Raw genomic sequence first — 19,402 nt, 5'->3', positions numbered from 1 at the left:
GCCGACGGAGCCCAAGCACCACCTCCCATCTGAGGGATGGGCTGACATGGCAGGACGTGGGGGTGGGGGTGGCAAAGGACTGGGCCCAGAGGTCCCAATGGAGTCTGAGCCAAGCTCAGGGGCCCATCAAGGATGGGGGAGGGAGTCGGAGATGGCAGCACAGGAGGGAGACCGAGAGGCGGATTCGGGGCCGCGAGATGGCAGCCTTGGTGGGGGAGAGAGCTGGTGCAGGGGGTGCTGAGGCGGCCCACGGCAGGCTCCTCAGCACAGCAAGACTCGCGCCTTCTCCAGGAGGGCTCCCTGTACCTTCCCTCCTCTCAGCACCAGGACCCAGTCATTGGCCTCCGAAACCCATCTCCCCCGCCTCTGGTCCCAGCTGTGGGCAGGAGCCCTGCGGCCTGCTCGGTGCCTGTTCCCAGCCCTGCACGTGCTGCCAGCACCGTGCCAGCTGTGCTAGGTACTTGCTCCCTATCCAGGGTCCTGAGCCCCAAAGGAGGCAAGACATTGATGGAGCTCCAGCTTTGCTCCAGAGTCCAAGGCAGAGGCCCCCGGGCTTGTGTGGGGCGGTGAGGGGAGCAAACATGAGTTTGGGCCAGGCTCTGGGCTTCTGAGACAAGGGAGGCTGGGGAGGCTGGGGGTAGGGACCAGAGCTCTCTGGATTCTGGGAGCAGCAGAGCCTGTGGCTTCAGCAGGGAGCTGGCCACCTGCCTTCTGTTTCTGGAAGAGTCTGTAGGTGGCGGCAGCCCCAGGCTGAGTGCTGCCCGGCAGCCCCTGACTTCTCTGCCTCCCTCCATCCCCACTTCCAAGGCCTGGCTCTTCAGAGCCTGCCTCACCACAGAGTATTTTTAGCTGACAGTTTCTACTCTCAGCTGAGTGTTCACCCTTAAATATTTTATTAAGTTCCTTTTTATTGAACACAGGCCTCTGCCCCCGAGAAGCGGAAATGGGCAGTGGGTGTCCCGAGCCCCTCTGGGCGGTCCCCCCACTCCCCTTCTTCCTTACCTGGGCCTGACAGGTCCCCCACCTCCGGGGAGCCTTTCTCTGCGGGGCTTACTCGGGTGGCACGAACAGGTGCAGGCGGCACGAGCCACCTGTGTGTGTGAGTGTCGGCGCCTCTGTCTCCTCCTCTCCGCTGCCCCTCCCATTGCCGTCTGGCCCTGGCCCTGTCCCGCTGCCCCGCTGCCCTCTCCTCGCCCTTGGTTTGCTTCCCTGATGGGTGTGGACCCTGCCTCTGGCACTTTCCCTTCATTTCCTCTCCCACTTCCTCCTCGTTGCCTCCTCTCCCTCCCATCCTCCCTTCTGGAAGGAAAGGAAAGGAAAGGAAGGGAGCATGGGTGGATGTTGAGGCCTTCCCCACCACCCTGTTAAAAACAAAAACAAACCCCCGGTCAGCCTCGCCTCTTGCCTCGCACATTGTCCTTTGGAGGCCCTGTCGCCGGCCTGCGTGTCCCCTCGCTGTCTGGGAGCCCACGGCGAGGCCCTTTAGCGGCCGGGTCAGCAGACCTCAATCCGTGCTGTGGAACGAACGTGGATGAGTCTGAAAGGCTAGAGGGTTGCTCAGGCAGGTGCAGCAGGTCCGTGGGAATAGAGGCAGGGCTGGCCCCTGCCTGCCCGGGCCCCTCTCCCGCTCTGCGGCAGGCATTCCCTTCCTCCTCTGCCCCCTCCCAGCTCCTCACAGGGAGCCAGTAGCAGTGACTGCGTGGCACGTAGAGAAGGGACGCACTCCTGGGTTTGGTGGCAGAAACAGCAAAACCTGACCAGCCAGAGCTGAGATTCACCTGCGGACACCCCACGCTCTGCTCTCAGCAGCTGCTGGGTGCACACCTGGCCAGCCTCGGGGTGGGTGGGGCACTTTTGACCGCAGTTTCTGGCGCAGGTCCTCACGCTTCACCCTTCCCACAGGTGTTCCGGAGCGGAGAGGGCATGGGCATCCGCCTGGATAATGCTTCCGCCTTCCAAGGAGCCGTCATCTCGCCCCACTACGACTCCCTGCTGGTCAAAGTCATTGCCCACGGCAAAGACCACCCCACGGCCGCCACCAAGATGAGCAGGGCCCTTGCGGAGTTCCGCGTCCGAGGTGTGAAGGTGAGAGGCTGCAGCCCCCGCCTGCCTTTGCTCCCAGCCCTTGGAGGGCCCCCTAGCCATTCACTTCCCCACCAAGGGCCTTGCACATGGCTTCACCTCAGCCTTGCCCCTGACTGATGGGTCGAGGTCAGTGGCTCTCCTCGGCTGCAGCTGCACGCCAGACTCCAGCTGTTTTCAGAGTCTGCAGGCGCCTGGGCAACCCACTGCCAGAGTCCCTGGCAGTGGCCTGGCCGGAGCTCGTCACGCCCCACACGCCTCCTGTCTAGGCCTCACACGCTTCCTGTCTAGTCTTGTTCCGGGGAGACCCACGCTGTGTGTCCCGCCCCTCTGGGGTGAGAATCACCTGGAATGTGTGTTAAATATCATCAGGCTTCCCTTCTGGAAATCCTGATCCCACAGGTTTGGGTAGAGGCGCCAGAACCTGTGTTTTGAACAAGTTCCCCAGATAATTCTTTTTTATTTTTGAAGTGGAATCTTGCTGTCGCCCAGGCTGGAGTGCAGTGGCGCGATCTCGGCTCACTGCAACCTCTGCCTCCTGGGTTCAAGCGATTCTCCTGCCTCAGCCTCCCGAGTAGCTGGGACTACAGGCGCCCCCCACCACGCCCGGCTAATTTTTGTATTTTTAGTAGAGACGGGGTTTTATCACATTGGCCAGGCTGGTCTCAAACTCCTGACCTCAGGTGTTCCACCCGCCTTGACCTCCCAAAATGCTGAGATTACAGGTGTGAGCCACCATGCCTGGCCTCCCAGATAATTCTTAATTTCTGGAAAATGTGGATCCCCCCCACCAGGCAAGAGCCCAAGTCGTGTAGATGTGGTCACTTTGCAGAGAGTCAGGCCCCCGCCAGCCCCCTGCTCTCCTCACCTGGCCTGGTGCACACAGTGTCAGGTGCTTCAGGAGTAGCCGAGGGTGGGGATGCAGCAGAGACATGAGCAGGAGGCTTGGGAGGCAACCTGCCCTTGGTGGGCTGGCAGCTCGGCTTGTCTTTGGGTGGCCTTGGTGGGTGCCCTGCCTGGCATGAGGACTCTAAATGGGTATTTAGGATCTAAAGAGCCCTTTGCTGGGCTCTGTTACTGGCGTCTGTAGCTAGAGAGGAATCCACAGCCAGGAAATGCCGCCTCGGCCTTTGAAGCCAGCACGTGTCCTGTGGGTGCCACCCTCAGAATGGCAAGAAGAGCGGGAGGACAGGGGCTTTGGCCCTCAGCCCCTGTGGGAGTTACCACCCCATCTTCTTCTTGGGGGTCCCCACAGGGCGGGCTGTGCTGGGCACTGGCACCGGCCCCTCTGCCTTGGCCTCGTGTCCTCCTTGCAGCTTCTTCCAGCCCTGCCTGTTGTCGAGGCGCAGTTGCTTAGGGGATGGGGGGGCATGTGGGCCGTGCTGTCCCCTCAGGGTCCTGCGATCACTTCTCACATGTCCACATGGCTGCTTGGTCGCAAGAGCCCCTGGAGGCTTCTGGGCCTATGCCTGTGTGTGTGGCCAGCCTGTCTCCCACCTTAAGAGGGAACAGCGCACTTCCTAGAGGCCAGGGGATGTTACTCTTCCGTGGGGAGCCTCTCAGCCTCCCTGTTGGGGGTCCCTGTCGTATACATAGGCAGAGGTGTGTCGCAACATCAGCTGTCGACATCACGCGCTCCCCCTGCACCTTGCTGGGGCTCCTGGTGTCCTGGCGGGGATGTCCTGCGGCTGCTTCGGTGTTGAGGGGATGCGTGGCCATGCACAGGGGTGACCCAGGCCATCCCCCTCGCCTGCCCCTGCCCGTTGCTCTGTGGTCCTGGCTGGCTCCCGGGGTTGTGCCCGGTTCCTCTGCTCCCTCCTCACCCTCAGCAGCTCCCACGTGCCAAGCTGGTCCCTGGGCCCTAGAACCTTGCGCCTGCTAGGGGTGCAGCTAGAGGTGGGCTTCTGCACCCTGGAGGGCCCGGAAAGATCTTCCTCTTTAGACCGTCCCCCGCCCCCCAGGTGGAGAAAGGGGCACTAGAGACCGTGACCACGGGGCCAGCAGCAGGATAAGTGTCTCTGGTGTCTGGGGGTGCCAAGTCCTCCCCAAATGTGCACCGAGACCAGGCCGCTGGCTCTAGCCGCCTCCTGAGCCTCATGCTAGTGCCCAGCGTGGCAGCCCTGGCCCTCCTGTCTCTCTGCCGTCTGTGCCCACCCACCCTGTCCCGCGCCCCCGCCCACTCCTCCATGGCGTTCGCTCCCCACACCCTTCTCTGTCGAGGACCTTGCTCCCATTCATGTAAACCAGGCTGTCGAAGCCCACCTCTGGCTGCATGTTCTGGGGCTGGGAGGGCAGGCACACGTGTGTGAGCCAGGTCCATGCACACGTGTGTGAGCCAGGTCCATGCACACGTGTGTGAGCCAGGCCCATGCACACGTGAACACACGCATGCCTTAGAGCACCTGCCTCACCTCGGCTGCCCGGTGGCAGCGCCTTGGCCCTCACACACAAAACACCAGGGAGTCTGTGCAGCGTGTTTGCTGTGGCCTGGGGTGCCAGGGCCGCCTTCTGAGTTTTCATACAGCACCTGGGGGAGCTTGACCCTCTGCAGGGCTGAGGGCCACGTCTGCCCATGCCCCCCAGCCAGTGCCTAGAAGCAGATAGTTCAGGAGGCTGCAGGGGCTGGGCCAGGTCAGAGGCTGCCCGGGCCTGGCCAGGGGTCCTAGCAGAGAAAGCAGGGCTCGTGCCCATCCGGCTGCCTTCCTGCAGCGAGGGAGGGCGAAGGCCGCCTTCCCAGGAAGGCCCAGAGCACATCTGAGCTGGGAGCTGCGGTCCTGCTCGGACCCACAGTTCTGACAGGAACCTTCCAGAGGATCGCGGGCTGATGGCAGAGCAGTGGGGTTCCCTGCCCTTCCAGTCCCTTTGGGATGGCGTTTTACCAGTCCACAAGATGCCCTGGGAGGTGGCAGACACAGCTGTCAGCACCTGGAGCCATGAGGACTTTTCACTGTACGCTCAGCCCAGGTCCCTTCTCCCAGAGGGCTGTACCGTCCCCCACCTCCTCCTGTTGCTTAGTCCAGTCCTGTGTCCGCCCCGCAGACCCTGAAGCGCCATGGGGAAGGCGCTCACACGTGCTCCCCAGGCTTTACACTAGATACGGCGTCCTGTCGCCACCTGGCAGGAAGGGGCGTTCTTTGCACTTACAGGCGAGGGGAGGCCGCCTGCCCAAGCCCATGCTCCTGCAGGTCAGAAGACACCAGGCACAGCCCTTGGCCGCAGCCCTGGGCCGCCCCTGTGGACAGGAAGCCAGGAGGCCCCAGGTTGCTGTGACTGCCCCCACCGGGCCTGGTAGCCCCGCCCTTGTCCGTGTGCCACCAGCGGCCCGTGTCCCGTCCTCCCGTCTCGGGGGACCTAGCCAGACAACACCAGAGACTAGCACTGAGGTGTCCCCAACAATTTTATTATAAATAAAAACAAGACTCCCAGTGGGTGGCTGCAGCCCCTGCCTCGGTGGCTGTGAGCACCTGTTGGAGGGACCTGCCCTTACCCTGGTCTGGAGGCCAGAACCGAGGAAAGGGCTCCCTGCCCCGCCCAGTACACAGGGGAGCCTGAGGTACCGAGAATAAAAACGAGGGAGGGACTCCCAGGCCAGGCGGCCGCCCCGGGCCCTCTGCCCCACGAGGCTCATCCCTTGGAGCACACAGGAAGCTGCCCGTCCATCACACCACACTCTCTTCCAGCCGCTCAGCGCTGCCTCCTACCCCCCGGCACCCTGCCCCGAGCAGCCCCCCATGCACAGAGTGGCTCCGTCGGGCCCAGGCTCCTCCCAGGCGCCTGGCATAACCGTAGCACCCGGCATCTCCCAGGTCCAGGGAGCAGCTGCGCTGCGGCCGGGGGGGGGGGCTCCGCGGTGGGTGGGCCTTGGGTGTGGGGCTGGGGCCTCCATTGGTCTGGGACTGGACGTGGCTGAGCTTGAGGGGGAGGCGGCCATTTCCAGCCCCCCGGCCCCGAACCAGCAAGGCCACAGTGAAGACCAGTAAGGCAGCCACCAGCACACCCCCCACGGCCACGGTCAGGGTCCCGCCCAGCACGTGGGCCTGCAGGGCGTGGCACAGGGGCGAGGCTGGCAGCGTGGAGAAATGGGCACAGCCCAGCAGCCTGGTGGCCGTGAGGTCAGAGGGCCCAGCGGCCGGTGACAAGGCCAGCAGGCAGAGGTCATAGTCAGCGCCGGGGACCAGGTGCTTCAGCAGGAAGTGGTGGCTGGAGGCTGGGACAATCCTGCAGGCAAGGGCAGGTGGTCAGAGCCCGGGGCTGGGGTCTAGCCCCATCCTCACCTCCCCACTCCCGTGCTCCCAGCTCCAAACACCCCTCCCTCTGGGGCCACTCGGGCTTTTGGGTTCACTCAGGAAGGTGAACAGGCTAGAGAGTGTGGCCAGGAGATGGGTGTGTGCACTGGCACAGGACACAGGCAAGCGAGGGGAATGGGGTGGGGGGATGGCACCAGCAGAGGCAGAAATAACGCGTGGGCGCGGGCCATGTGCTTCAGACAGACCCAACCGCCACCTGCTGCCGGGGAGGCCTGCACAGCTCAGTGACACCTGGGACATCTCATGGGGTGGGGTCCTTCTGCCGCCCCTTGAGCTCCAGCCCCCTCAGGCAGCCAGGCCAGGCCACTGCTCCTCCAAGAGTCCAGCAGCCATGGTCGGGGAGGGGGTGTTAGCCCCAGAGAGAGGAGGGGTGGAAGCAAAGCCTTGTGGGGAGCAGAGGGCGGAGGAAGGGCGCCGGGAGTGCAGCCGGGTGTGGGGCACGCATCCTCACCGGTAGATGAGGGTCTCATCTTCGCTGCTGTTGTACTGGATTTGGAACATCCACACTGGGTCGGCTGGCCGCCCGGGACCCCAGCTCACCAGCCCTGAGGTGGCAGTCACCTCCGTCACCTGCACGGCTGGCTCAGACTCCAGCGTCCCCTCACCCTCGGCAGCAGTGCGAGCCGAGGCGGCGATGTCCGAGGGCCCGGGGCGGCCCCCCTCGGCACTGGTGTTCCCACCATGGGGCAAGGCCAGCACCCGCAGTTCTACTCGGGCCGTGGCCTCACCAGCAGGGTTGGTGGCGATGCAGGTGTAGCCCCCAGCGTCCCCAGCCCCGGTCACCCCAATCTCTAAGGTCCCGTTGGGGAAAGCCCGGGCTCGGGAGGAGTTGCCAACCAACCGGTCGTCAGGACCAACCCAGTGCATGGTAGGCGTGGGGTCACCCAGGGCCCGGCACCGCAGCGTGGCCCGCTGGCCTTCCAGCACCCAGAGGCGCTGCGTGTGGCGGGCAATGAGGGGTGGCTCACAGGAGAACTCGCCCTCGGGCACTGCCCAGAAGTAGCGGCCGGCCAGGCCGGGCGGGGAGGCGCACGTCTCCAGGTCGTCCGGCCGCGCCAGTCGCCGCAGCCACAGCAGCTCACAGTTGCAGTGCAGGGGGTTCCCGCTGAAGCTCAGCACCAGGGGGGCGGGAGAGGCCTCTGCATCACGCCCACGAGAGAAAAGTGGGTCCGGAGCCAGCGTGGCCAGGCGGTTGGAGGTGAGATCCAGGCGGGAGAGCTGACCGAGCTGGGCGAAGGCGCCTGGGGGCAGTGCGTCAATGAGGTTATGGTCCAGGTTGAGGGTGTGCAGGGCAGGCATGGCGCCGATGCCGGCCCAGGGCACCTGCCGGAGGTTGTTGTAGGACAGGTCCAGGTCCTCCAGGCTCTCTAGGAAGTCGTCGAAGGCTCCCGGCGCGATGCGGCCCAGCTGGTTGCCGCTGAGGATGAGGTGCTGCAGATTGACGGGGCCCCGAAGGCTCCCGGTGCCCAGCTCCACCAGCCTGTTGCCGTCAAGGTGGAGGGAACGCAGGCTCTCGAGGTCCCCAAAGGCGCGGGCCCCAATGCGGGTGATGGCATTGCGAGACAGTGTCAGGTCCACCAGTCCCGTCATGTTGCGGAAGTCAGGGGGCCCCAGGGCCTGGATGAAGTTGTCAGCCAGCCGCAGCTCCACTGTGCGCCGGTCCACGTTGGGCGGCACAAACAGCAGGCCTCGGTGGGCACAGAGGGTGCTGAGCGACTCGGACAGGTTCTGGCAGACGCAGGGCAGCGGGCAGGCGGCCGCTCCACTGGCCAGCAGCAGCAGCAGGAGCGGCGGGGCCATGGTGAGCGCCCTGTAGGAAGGGGCCACAGCCCAGGCACAGGTGGGGCTGGCGCAGGTGCCCACTTGGGCCCAGGACAGTCCCAGAAGCCAGCTTCTGTGAGCCTGGCCCGGGGAGGGGCTGGGTCAGAGGCCCAAGAGGGCCGCCAGAGATGAGGGAAGGTTGGGGCCTGCAGGGCCAGGCCCCCCAGAGCAAAGGTCACATTTCCCAAGCAGTTAAGGGGGAGTCCAGGCGCTGGGGACAAGGTGAGGCATGAGGCAGGAAGCGGAGGAGGATCGAGAGCAGGGAGGGTCCCGGAACTTCCTTTCCCAGGCGTCCCCAGGAATCGCCAGCCCCCTCCCCCCTCCGCGCCATACCCTCCCCCGCCAGAGAAGGCGCCCCCCGAACCTCCCGTGGAGTCCGTGGCCCCTCCCTGGCCGGCCCCCGCGCTGCGCCCGGCGGCCCCCTCACCTGGTGTCCGTCGCTCAGGGGGTGCGGGCCGGCCTCCCTGCGAGCCCGGCCGGCCCCCACCGACTCCTGGCCGCTCTCCCGCGGGGGCGAGGCCCGGGGATGACCGGCCGCCCGCCGCCCACCCTCGGGCCCATGGCGCTCGGGCCCGCGGCCCCGGCTCGCTCGGTTCCCGGCACCTTTTCGCGGCGCGGTTAGTGGTGGCGGTGGCGACAGGCGAGCGGGTGCGCGCCGGCGGGCGCGCGTGCCGCGGACACGCACGTGGAGGGCGGACGGGGAGGGGCGCGCGGGGATCCACCCGGGCCCGGGCCGGCTCCTGAGGTCACGGGGACACGCGGCCGCTGCAGCGCCCACGGGTGGCGCCCAGTCACGCCCGAGGCCCGGGCCGGCGCGGGCCCGCCGCGCTGTCCCCCGGCGCTGCCGCAGCGCACTCACCCTGGCACAGGCGCGCGCGCCCCCGGCCACTCTGGCGCCCCGGCATCCTGCACCGCACGGGCGCCCGCCGCCGCGGCGCGAACCTCACTCTGCAGACAGCCAGACAAAGCGCCTGCTCGCGGGCCTCTTCACCATCTCCCGGAGACGGGCGTCTTTGTCACATGTCGCTGGGCACCCTCCCCAACACACCCACACATGCCCACACACCCACACGTCCCTGCACCCACGGGCAGGGCCGAGCGCAAACCCGCACTGTTGCTGGGACCCTTGCGTTCACAGACACACGCTGAAGGTCATAACCGTTCTGCATCACCAAGTCACGTGGAGGGTCCCCAACCGGCACGGGGTTCGGCCGTGGGGGGGCTGGGGCGGCGCCCCTGGCAGGGCTGCTGCGGGGTGGGGCCGAGAGGGCTCGGCCTCCGGGCAGGCGCCCCGCCCCCGCCGCCCCGCCCTGTCCCCGCTGCCTCTCGCCTCTCCCTCCCTCCCCAGCTGCCCCGCCCGCCCCGCGGGTCAGGCGTTCCGGAGCCAACCGGCCTCCGCCTCGGGCCGGATTGGTCTGCGCGGCGCGGCTTCCCAACCGCCGGGGGCACGCAATGGGAAGCTGTGCGTCCTCGCAGCGCCTGCCGCCCCTCCCTCCCGCTCTGTCGCCGCCGGGCCATTTCCCTGGAAGAACGGCTCGGAACCAGCTCCTCTCAGAGAAGGGGCTCCCGGCGTGAGGTGGGGGAGGTTCTTTGCTTCCTGGTTGAGAAAGCTGGGGCTTCGGTGGCTCGGCGAGCCTGGTTTCCTTCCAGCTGTGCCCGCCACCACCATTGGTCTGCCCAGTTGGGAAACAGAGGAAGTCACCACCTCCCCGTGTCTCCTGGTCCTTAAGCCACCTAAACCTCAGCCATCCTCGTTCTCCCTCCAGCCCTGATCCCCATGGGCCAGGTGGCAGGAAACTCGGGGAAACCCAAGATTGGAATTCTGATCCTGTCAGCACAGCAGTGTAGTCCTGGGCACGTTACCTGACCACTGAAAAGAAGTTCCTCCTGTAGGCCAGGAGAGTTGGATGGTACATACTTAAGCATTTCCTAGGGGCGAGAGGGGAGGACAGCTGCAGCTTGTGAGGGGCTTACGGGCAGCCAGAAGCCATTCTGTCACCACTCACTGGGCCTCAGCTGTGGCGTTTGTAAAATGAGGGGGATTCAGTCCTGGTGCAGGTCAACTCTGATGTGCAGTGGTACCAGCTATGTCTTTGTTCCTCTTCTCCCCATCAAAAATGTTTTCCACCGGGTGCAGTGGCTCATGCCTGTAATCCCTGCAGTTTGGGAGGCTGAGGCAGGTGGATCACTTGAGGCCAGGAGTTCCAGACCAGCCTGGCCAACATGGCGAAACCCCATCTCTATTAAAAATACAAAAATCAGCCGGGCGTGGTACCGCAGGTCTGTTGGGATGAGGCATGAGAATCGCACTAACCAGGGAGCCACAGGTTGCAGTGAGCTGAGATTGTGCCACTGAATTCCAGCCTGGGTGACGCACTTTGTCTCAAAAAAAAAGTTTTCATTTGCTCTAAATATAGATGTTTACCAGCATCCACCATGGCCACCCAGTGCTGGGAGCTGGGTTCATCAGGAACCAGATGGGCCTGGTTCCTGCCCCCATAGAGCTTACAGTATGGAGGAGAGGATGGGCAACCCGACAATCACAAAGGGGAGACTCAGTGGGGACCCTCCACGTGACTCGGTGATGCAGAATGGTTATGACCTTCAGCGTGTGTCTGTGAACGCAAGGGTCCCAGCAGCAGTGTGGGTCTGCGCTCAGCCCTACCCGTGCGGGTTCCTCAGCGGCCTGCTGGAAAGGTGAGCATCAGCTCTGCCGAGGGTGTGAGGACAGGGAGAAGGCCTCCAAGGGTCCTTCTCACCCTGCACGCTCGGGGGGCTCTTTGGATGGTTTCATTAGCTGCCTCCCTTCTCCAGTGCCATGCCTTGGCCCAGCTGAAATGTCAGCATCTCTTCAGGAGAGGCAGGGGCGAGGCTCAGGGGCAGACAGGCACAGCACTGCTGGCGGGGCCCCACTCTGTGGTGAGCACCTGACAGGCTGGTGGGGGAGGCACCCTTCCTGTCCAGGCCTCCAGGTGATAGGAGCCTAAGAGGAGAGGGCGAGCTCAGAGGGGTCTGGGTGGCCTTGAGTCCCTGTTGAAGGTGCCGACAGGGATCATGAATAAGTGATGCGTGGAGGTGTTTTCTTCGCGGTGGAAGCCAGGGCTGTCGCTACACGGCCACAGGCCATGCTTTCACAGGTCTTGAAGCACCTCTCACAGTGCTGGCTCGCATGTCCCCGTTTAAGTCATACTCATCCTGGCCCAGCCTCATGTTGTCACCCAGGCATTTAATGAGTGGAACCGAGGGCCCCTGTGCACAAAGCACACTGACACATGCCTCAGGCAGCACCCTGCCCCCAAGGGTTCCCAGGCAGACAAGCAGAGGATGAAGCCGACGGGTGTGCTTGCCCACAGCGGGTTCGTCAGGGGACTGCTGGAAAGGTGAGCATCAGCTCTGCCAAGGGTGTGAGGACAGGGCGAAGGCCCTTGAGAAGTTCAGGGAGAGCTTCCCAGGCAGGTGCAAAGGTGTGGAGCGCGAGGCAAGTTTGATGTGGCTGGAGGTGGCCACAATGAGGAAGGCGGTGGAGGGTATGGCCTGGAGATGGAGAAGAGGTCACAAGGTCCCAAAATGGCCGTGGTCGAATCCTCTGGCTTGACCAGTGGCATGGGAGGAGTGGGTGATGAGGGTGATGGGATGCAGGTTTTGGTAACTGGGGGGACAGTGGGGCACCCACTGGGCACAGGAGGACTGGGTGCATAGGCAGGAAGCTGGCCGTGGACTTGCTGAACTTATGCGAGGGGTGAACAAGGAAAGGCCCGGGAGGCAGTTGCACCTCTGGGTCTTGCCCTGGAGGCAGAGCCTGTCACTGGCGCCACAGCCCTGGGACGGGGCCTCCTGGGGAGCACGTCGTGTGTGAGGAGCTGGGGAGGAAGAGGACAGGAGAGCAAGATGGCTTGGAAGCCCAGGGAACGAGCAGCAAGGCGGGAGCTTGCCCGCTGGACTCAGCTGGGAGGAGTGACTTAGTGAGAGTGCCAGAGTGTGGTCTGTTGCGGTCAAGGCCCTCTTTCGAGAAGCGTGGACGAGGGGCAAGGGTGACTGCTGTGGGCCACGCTGCTGGAGAAAAAGGCTGAGCCCTGTTCTAGGCTGCGGGGAGGCAGGAAGGGTGGCCTTCAGCACATGCTTTGGTGTAAACAAGTATGGAGGGAGCAGGCTCAGCCCGTGACAGCTTAGGGGGCTCTGCTAGAGTGAGGAGAGGGCTGAGGGACGGGGAAGTGCCCCTCTGCAGGGAGGCCCAGAAGCTGTGCTGGCCCAGGGCAGCACCTTCAGCTTTTTCTCCTCTCCCTTCCCTGTCTGTGCTGCATGGTGACGCCCTCCCACCCGCCTCTGTCCTGCAGACCAACATCGCCTTCCTGCAGAATGTGCTCAACAACCAGCAGTTCCTGGCAGGCACTGTGGACACCCAGTTCATCGACGAGAACCCAGAGCTGTTCCAGCTGCGGCCTGCGCAGAACCGGGCCCAAAAGCTGTTGCACTACCTCGGTCTGGCCCGAGACTGCCCTGCCCTGCCCTGCCCTTCCCTCCCCTCCGCTCTCCAATCTCTTGCTCCTACCTCCTTGCCACTCCCCATGACCAAAGAACTCCTTAGTGCCCCCTGCCCCTCACCCCTGCCCTCATTTTGGCCCTGTGTCCTCTTGTCCTGCACCCTGCCATTCACCACTCTCCTTGCTCCTGATCTGAGAGACCCCACCTTTCCATCCACGTGGTCCTCAAGAGGTCCCCACTGCCTGTACCCAGGAGGCCCTGGCTTTGGAGAGGACAGGGGCCAGCTGGAAGCCCGGGGATCCTGGAGGGATGTGTCCCTGTCCCTGAGCCCAGCCACTCTCACTGCCGCCCTCGACTCAGCCTCTGCCCAGCCCACCCTGACCCACTGCCCGCTTTCTCCCCAGGCCATGTCATGGTAAACGGTCCAACCACCCCGATTCCCGTCAAGGCCAGCCCCAGCCCCACGGACCCCATTGTCCCTGCAGTGCCCATAGGTAGGTGAGATCCATTCTGTCAACTCATGGGGGAGACAGGAGGTTGCCACCTGCAGGATGGGCACCAATGCCCCTGTCTACCCTAGGCCCGCCCCCGGCTGGTTTCAGAGACATCCTGCTGCGAGAGGGGCCTGAGGGCTTTGCTCGAGCTGTGCGGAACCACCCGGGGCTGCTGCTGATGGACACGACCTTCAGGGACGCCCACCAGTCACTGCTGGCCACTCGTGTGCGCACCCACGATCTCAAAAAGATCGCCCCCTATGTTGCCCACAACTTCAGCAAGCTCTTCAGCATGGAGAACTGGGGAGGTAGGCTGGCATGCTGCGCAGCGCCTGGTAGGAATGGGCGCCTGCTCTGTGGCCAGTCCCACAGGCTTAGGCCACTGGGGACAAGCTAGAGACGTTGACACGAAGAACACCAAAGAGGAAGGACCAAAGAAGGCACAGCGCCCTCTCCGGCCAGGCCTGGTGCCGGCACGAGGTTGCAGAGCTGAGACCAGGTGCATTCTGGGAGGCCCAGGGTCAGGAGGAGATACCTGCCTGTTAATTATAGCACAGAGAGGTAGAGGAGAAGATGGGATTATAAAGGGGGCATAGAAGGGACACAAATGAGCCTGGTCTCCCCCTTAGAGATCAGACAAGGGAAAAATCTGTGGCGGTTGGAGCAGGGAACACAGGCACGGCGAAGATGAGCAGGACCTGGTATTGGGGCCAGAGGCTTGTGCTGCAGAGCTAGCTCCAAGGCCTGGTGGAGTTCCCCAGGCACGCAGAGCTGATCTGGGCCTCTCGGTTCCTGTGCAGGAGCCACGTTTGACGTCGCCATGCGCTTCCTGTATGAGTGCCCCTGGCGGCGGCTGCAGGAGCTCCGGGAGCTCATCCCCAACATCCCTTTCCAGATGCTGCTGCGGGGGGCCAATGCTGTGGGCTACACCAACTACCCAGACAACGTGGTCTTCAAGTGAGCCTGGGGTGGGGTGGGCAGACGCTACCTGGTGTGGCCCAGAGGGTACCGAGCCATGTCGTGATGGCCTCTGTTCTCCACGGTCGGCCTGACACCAAGTCTCTCTGTGGCCACACGCAGCAGGGGCTGCTGTTTGGAAATATCGAGAAGTGTAAAATTGGAGTTGCAGAACCAGACAGGCTTCTAAATCACTCCCTCACTCCTGGGGCAGTGGAAGGTCTGAGACTTGCCTGGGTCACTCGGTGCAGGGCTGGGATTGGAACCCAGGCCTCAAGACTCCTTGCTCAGTACCCTCTTCCACAGCCTGCCACTGGCCTAGCTGATCCTCCAGGGCCTGGTCCACACTTGTGTGACCACCCCCCGCCTGTGGATGCCACACCTCCTGCCAGGCCAGACCCTCAGATCTCATTCCCCAGGGGCCGTAGAGTGGGTCAGGAAGGAGCCAGGGAAGACTGTTCAGAGGGAGGTGGGGTGGGGCTCAGCCCTGGGCTCTCTCACCCTTGCAGGTTCTGTGAAGTGGCCAAAGAGAATGGCATGGATGTCTTCCGCGTGTTTGACTCCCTCAACTACTTGCCCAACATGCTGCTGGGCATGGAGGCGGCAGGAAGTGCCGGAGGCGTGGTGGAGGCTGCCATCTCATACACGGGTGACGTGGCCGACCCCAGCCGCACCAAGTACTCACTGCAGTACTACATGGGCTTGGCCGAAGAGCTGGTGCGAGCTGGCACCCACATCCTGTGCATCAAGGTGCCTGGGCCACTTGTCCATCCCTCCCTCTCTGCCCCGGCCATGTCCCCGCCACCCACAGGCACACATCCTACCCCCTCTACCATCTCTCTCTCTCTCTCCCACTTCCCCCAGGACATGGCCGGGCTGCTGAAGCCCACAGCCTGCACCATGCTGGTCAGCTCCCTCCGGGACCGCTTCCCTGACCTCCCACTGCACATCCACACCCACGACACGTCAGGGGCAGGCGTGGCAGCCATGCTGGCCTGTGCCCAGGCTGGAGCTGATGTGGTGGATGTGGCAGCCGATTCCATGTCTGGGATGACTTCACAGCCCAGCATGGGGGCCCTGGTGGCCTGTACCAGAGGGACTCCCCTGGACACAGGTAGGAAGAACAGCAGCCCGTGGCCACACCCCTCTCAAAGCTGCAGCCACCACCAGTCCCAGTAGTGTTGGACCTGCCTAGGATCCAGATGCCCTGCTCTGGCCTTGCCGCCTTCTGTCACCTGAGTCAGACATGGGACCTGAGCTAGCCCTGGGTCCTGGAAGAGTCACATATTTCTAAGGCCTCCTCTGACTCTGGCCTCCCTGCAGAGGTGCCCATGGAGCGCGTGTTTGACTACAGTGAGTACTGGGAGGGGGCTCGGGGACTGTACGCGGCCTTCGACTGCACGGCCACCATGAAGTCTGGCAACTCGGACGTGTATGAAAATGAGATCCCAGGGGGCCAGTACACCAACCTGCACTTCCAGGCCCACAGCATGGGGCTCGGCTCCAAGTTCAAGGAGGTCAAGAAGGCCTACGTGGAGGCCAACCAGATGCTGGGCGATCTCATCAAGGTGAGCCCGGCCCGGCGCTCCTTACCTGACCCAGCCCTGCATGCACCTGCCACTGGCCTCCTTGAGATGCCTGGCACCCTAACCTCCAGGGCCTTCTCCTCAGGTGACGCCCTCCTCCAAGATCGTGGGGGACCTGGCCCAGTTTATGGTGCAGAACGGATTGAGCCGGGCAGAGGCCGAAGCTCAGGCGGAAGAGCTGTCCTTTCCGCGCTCCGTGGTGGAGTTCCTGCAGGGCTATATCGGTGTCCCCCATGGGGGGTTCCCCGAACCCTTTCGCTCTAAGGTAGGGAAGGCCCAGCATGGTGTGAGGGTGGGGGCTGGATGCAGGACTTGGGACTGACCCTCTGCTTTGCTCCCCAGGTACTGAAGGACCTGCCGAGGGTGGAGGGGCGGCCTGGAGCCTCCCTCCCTCCCCTGGATCTGCAGGTGCTGGAGAAGGAGCTGGTAGACCGGCATGGGGAGGAGGTGACGCCTGAAGATGTGCTCTCAGCAGCTATGTACCCCGATGTGTTTGCCCACTTCAAGGACTTCACTGCCACCTTTGGCCCCCTGGATAGCCTGAATACTCGCCTCTTCCTGCAGGGACCCAAGATCGCAGAGGAGTTTGAGGTCAGTGGCTCTGGCGCTTCTCCACACTCCACCCTGGCCCCCTGCCCCAGAGCTCTGGAGTTTAGCTTGGCTGTCACCCAGCCTTGCAAGCTTTGGGAGCAGAAAGGACCCTTGAGACCAGGAGCTATGCCTTTAGGAACGAGGAGCCAAGGCCCAGTGTGGGGACTTCCTATGGCCAGGGCCGGGGGACTGCTCTCCCACCTTGGCGTCCAGCTCTGAGTCTGCACACCCTCCCTGCAGGTGGAGCTGGAGCGGGGCAAGACGCTGCACATCAAAGCCCTGGCCGTGAGCGACCTGAACCGGGCCGGCCAGAGGCAGGTCTTCTTTGAGCTCAATGGGCAGCTGCGGTCCATCTTGGTCAAGGACACCCAGGCCATGAAGGTATTGTCTCCCCCAGGGCCAGCCGGGCGGTGGGGCTTGGCTGGGCCCAGGATCTCATGTCCCCTCTGCCCTGTGTCTTCAGGAGATGCACTTCCACCCCAAGGCCCTAAAGGACGTGAAGGGCCAGATCGGGGCGCCCATGCCTGGGAAGGTGATAGACATCAAAGTGGTGGCAGGGGCCAAGGTGGCCAAGGGCCAGCCCCTGTGTGTGCTCAGTGCCATGAAGATGGAGACTGTGGTGACGTCACCCATGGAGGGTACTGTCCGCAAAGTTCATGTGACCAAGGACATGACACTGGAAGGTGACGACCTCATCCTGGAGATCGAGTGATCTTGCCCCAGACCGGCAGCCTGGCCATCCCCAAGCCTTCAACAGAAGCTGTGCTGCCACGGCAGGCCCAGGCCAGCCAGTGCCTGAGGCCAGGAAGGCCGGGCCGTGGAGGTCCTGTCCACAGCTGGACAGGAGAGACACCGCCTGTGGCGGTTCATTCCTTTCAGCCATCGTCCTTTCCTCTGGCGGACAGCTGCATACATGTTCATCTCTTGCCAAATAAGGGTCCCCTCCTCACTGGAGACTACAAGTGGTGGGTCAGGTGGTCCTAGGACCCAGGGGAGGTTTAGGGGTCCTATCTCCTGGGGGAAGGGGAGATCTAAGATGTCCCAGGTCCTGGGAAGTTTACTCAATAAAGCTGGCTTTCCCCTGCCCTCCATGCTGGATCCTGTGCAGCCCCCAGCCTGCACCACTCGGCAGTGGGGGGCTGCCTTTCAAGCTCCCCATGGGTGGGCAGGTCAGTTGTGTCGTCCTCCTCAGGGTAGTGAGAATGACCATCGTGGCCCTGTTTTAAGTCACTGTTGGGTGCCTACTGTGTATACTCCCCAAACAGGACTAGTAGTACTGAACTTGCTTGAGGGGTGGGGCCTGTTCTAAGTATTTAACACCTATTAACACAGGGAATTAACCTTCATCCTCTTATGGACACAGAAATCAAGTCACAGGAAGATTAAATAATTTGTCCAGGACTTCACAAGTAGTAAGAGAGAGAGATGAAACCCAGGCCGTTGGCAGACTCGCCTCCCAACCCTGCTGCTTTATTTTCTAAAACCCAAGGCCAGCGTCCCACCTCAGTTAGCGGGTAAATGCAAGCAGGTACCACCTTGTGGGCAGTGGGTAAGACCCTCGGGAATGGTGATCCGGGAGTCTTGTGTGTGCTCTGGATGTGAGAATGTTGGCGGGAGGTGAGGGGGAGCACCGGGTCCAGGGTCCAGGGTCTCAGGTTCTAACCCTGCCACTCCCCATGACCACCCCTGCAGACTCCTGCTCAGTTCCCTTTCCTGCAGCGGGGACAGTAACCCTGCCTGCACCACTGCCCTCCTGCCCACAGGTAGGGGGAGGATGGTGAAGGGAGCAGGAGGCTGGGCAGTTCCTGAGATGGAGGGGTGGGGAGGCCGATGCAGGAAATCAGCCTCTGGATGGGAAGCACCCAGCAGGCCTCTGCCCAGTGCTCCCAGAGCCAGTCCAACGTCTGGGATGGGCAACTCACAGTGGGCTTGAGCCTCTTCCTTTCTGGACCGCCATGTCCTAGATGTACCGCAGGAGGCAGATGACTGCGACGCTGCCCCTTCCATCCGGGTGGATGTCGTTGTCATGGCCAGCCTGCAGGCATCGTGGGGGAGTGACTGCACATCCTTTTCTTTCCCTCAGTGGCCAGCCTCAGAGAAGGGACCTTGGGACAACCTCCTTGATAGGGGAATGGGACCCAAAGGGCTTTCTTCCCTCCCCCGCCCCCCCTGCCCCCCACCCTGGAGATGGAGTCTCGCTCTGTCACCCAGGCTGGAGTACAGTGGTGTGATTTTGGCTCACTGGAATCTGTGCCTCCCAGGTTCAAGTGATTCTCCTGCCTTAGCCTCCTGCCACCACGCCCGGCCTATGCCCGGCTAATTTTTTGTATTTTTAGTAGAGACAGGGTTTCACCATGTTGGTCAGGCTGGTCTCGGACTCCTGACCTCAAGTAATCCAGGGCTAATACTCTTTCAGGAATCTAATTTTAAAAGGGCACAGGCAGGGAAACGAGAGCCCTTCCAAAAATGATGGAGAGCAGGCAGAACACTTGCAGGTGCTGAGAAGGACCCTGGAGTCACTGTGTTACTTGGCAAAGTCCCTGTTGCCCTCAGGGCTGCAGCCTGTGTTCTGGGTTCCTCTGGGGCAGAGGTCAGAGGTGGAGAGAACCAGAAAAGCCTCTACTTATGGTGACTCAGGGACCTATTTCCTCTTGTGAAAAACAAGGCTGGCAGACTGTGTAGGTCCTGGCAGAGGCTTCAGGCCAATCATCTTCCCCTCAGAGGAGATAGGTCGGAGGCTCCATCGCTGAGGTCAGGGCCAGGGCCATGGTTCCCACTCCCTGACCCGTCAGCCAAGGCACAGGCCCCAGGATGAGCTGGGCTCACACCTGGTACCCGCAGTCTCAGAGCCAACCACACTAGGACTTTGGGGCATGGCTCACGAAGGAGGAAGCCACAGGCTCCCAGCAACCAGAGCTCCCAGCCCATCCTGTACTCCAGGGAACTACCCGCCTGGATGCACCGCCCAGATGTCAGTGGTGTTCAAGGTAGCTGGGACAGGTGGTGGGCACACTCCCAAGAGCTGCCTAGAGTCTTCACACAAGATCCCAAATAGACTGATTCCCAAAGGCCCAAGGCCATG

General features: G+C 63.0%; 2 protein-coding genes across 13 annotated transcripts in view; one reads left to right on the top strand and one right to left on the bottom strand.

Annotated features, from left to right (window-relative positions):
* The window catches only part of PC (pyruvate carboxylase), a 110,757-nt gene extending 93,351 nt beyond the window's left edge, over positions 1 to 17,406 (top strand). For all 12 annotated transcript variants that reach the window (XM_031015824.2, XM_055354577.1, XM_031015825.3 and 9 more), the window contains 12 exons: positions 1,903 to 2,085; positions 12,545 to 12,689; positions 13,097 to 13,186; positions 13,273 to 13,494; positions 13,987 to 14,143; positions 14,653 to 14,893; positions 15,008 to 15,257; positions 15,467 to 15,711; positions 15,815 to 15,994; positions 16,072 to 16,320; positions 16,561 to 16,701; positions 16,784 to 17,406. In XM_031015824.2, coding sequence (XP_030871684.1) covers positions 1,903 to 2,085; positions 12,545 to 12,689; positions 13,097 to 13,186; positions 13,273 to 13,494; positions 13,987 to 14,143; positions 14,653 to 14,893; positions 15,008 to 15,257; positions 15,467 to 15,711; positions 15,815 to 15,994; positions 16,072 to 16,320; positions 16,561 to 16,701; positions 16,784 to 17,032 — 2,352 coding nt within the window. In that variant the 3' untranslated portion in view covers positions 17,033 to 17,406. The remainder of the gene's footprint in view (positions 1 to 1,902; positions 2,086 to 12,544; positions 12,690 to 13,096; positions 13,187 to 13,272; positions 13,495 to 13,986; positions 14,144 to 14,652; positions 14,894 to 15,007; positions 15,258 to 15,466; positions 15,712 to 15,814; positions 15,995 to 16,071; positions 16,321 to 16,560; positions 16,702 to 16,783) is intronic.
* On the bottom strand, positions 5,462 to 8,189 carry LRFN4 (leucine rich repeat and fibronectin type III domain containing 4). The gene is made up of 2 exons (XM_031015827.3): positions 6,841 to 8,189; positions 5,462 to 6,300 (listed from the first exon to the last, which is right to left on the bottom strand). Exons 1-2 carry the CDS (start codon positions 8,187 to 8,189, stop codon positions 5,742 to 5,744), a joined length of 1,908 nt encoding a protein of 635 aa, XP_030871687.1. The 3' UTR covers positions 5,462 to 5,741.
* Positions 17,407 to 19,402: the final 1,996 nt, after the last annotated feature.

The sequence above is a fragment of the Gorilla gorilla genome, chromosome 9, assembly GCF_029281585.2.
Source record: "Gorilla gorilla gorilla isolate KB3781 chromosome 9, NHGRI_mGorGor1-v2.1_pri, whole genome shotgun sequence".
NCBI classification, from domain to species: Eukaryota; Metazoa; Chordata; class Mammalia; order Primates; family Hominidae; genus Gorilla; species Gorilla gorilla.
Note: the sequence above shows the minus strand (reverse complement) of the source record. Positions and strands in the feature narration are given on the sequence as shown.

Coding starts and splice junctions, on each gene's coding strand:
- LRFN4 (XM_031015827.3), bottom strand. CDS start 8,189: ATGGCCCCGCCGCTCCTGCTGCTGCTGCTGGCCAGTGGAGCGGCCGCC. Junction 6,301..6,840: donor GATGAGACCCTCATCTACCG/GTGAGGATGCGT, acceptor CCTTGCCTGCAG/GATTGTCCCAGCCTCCAGCC.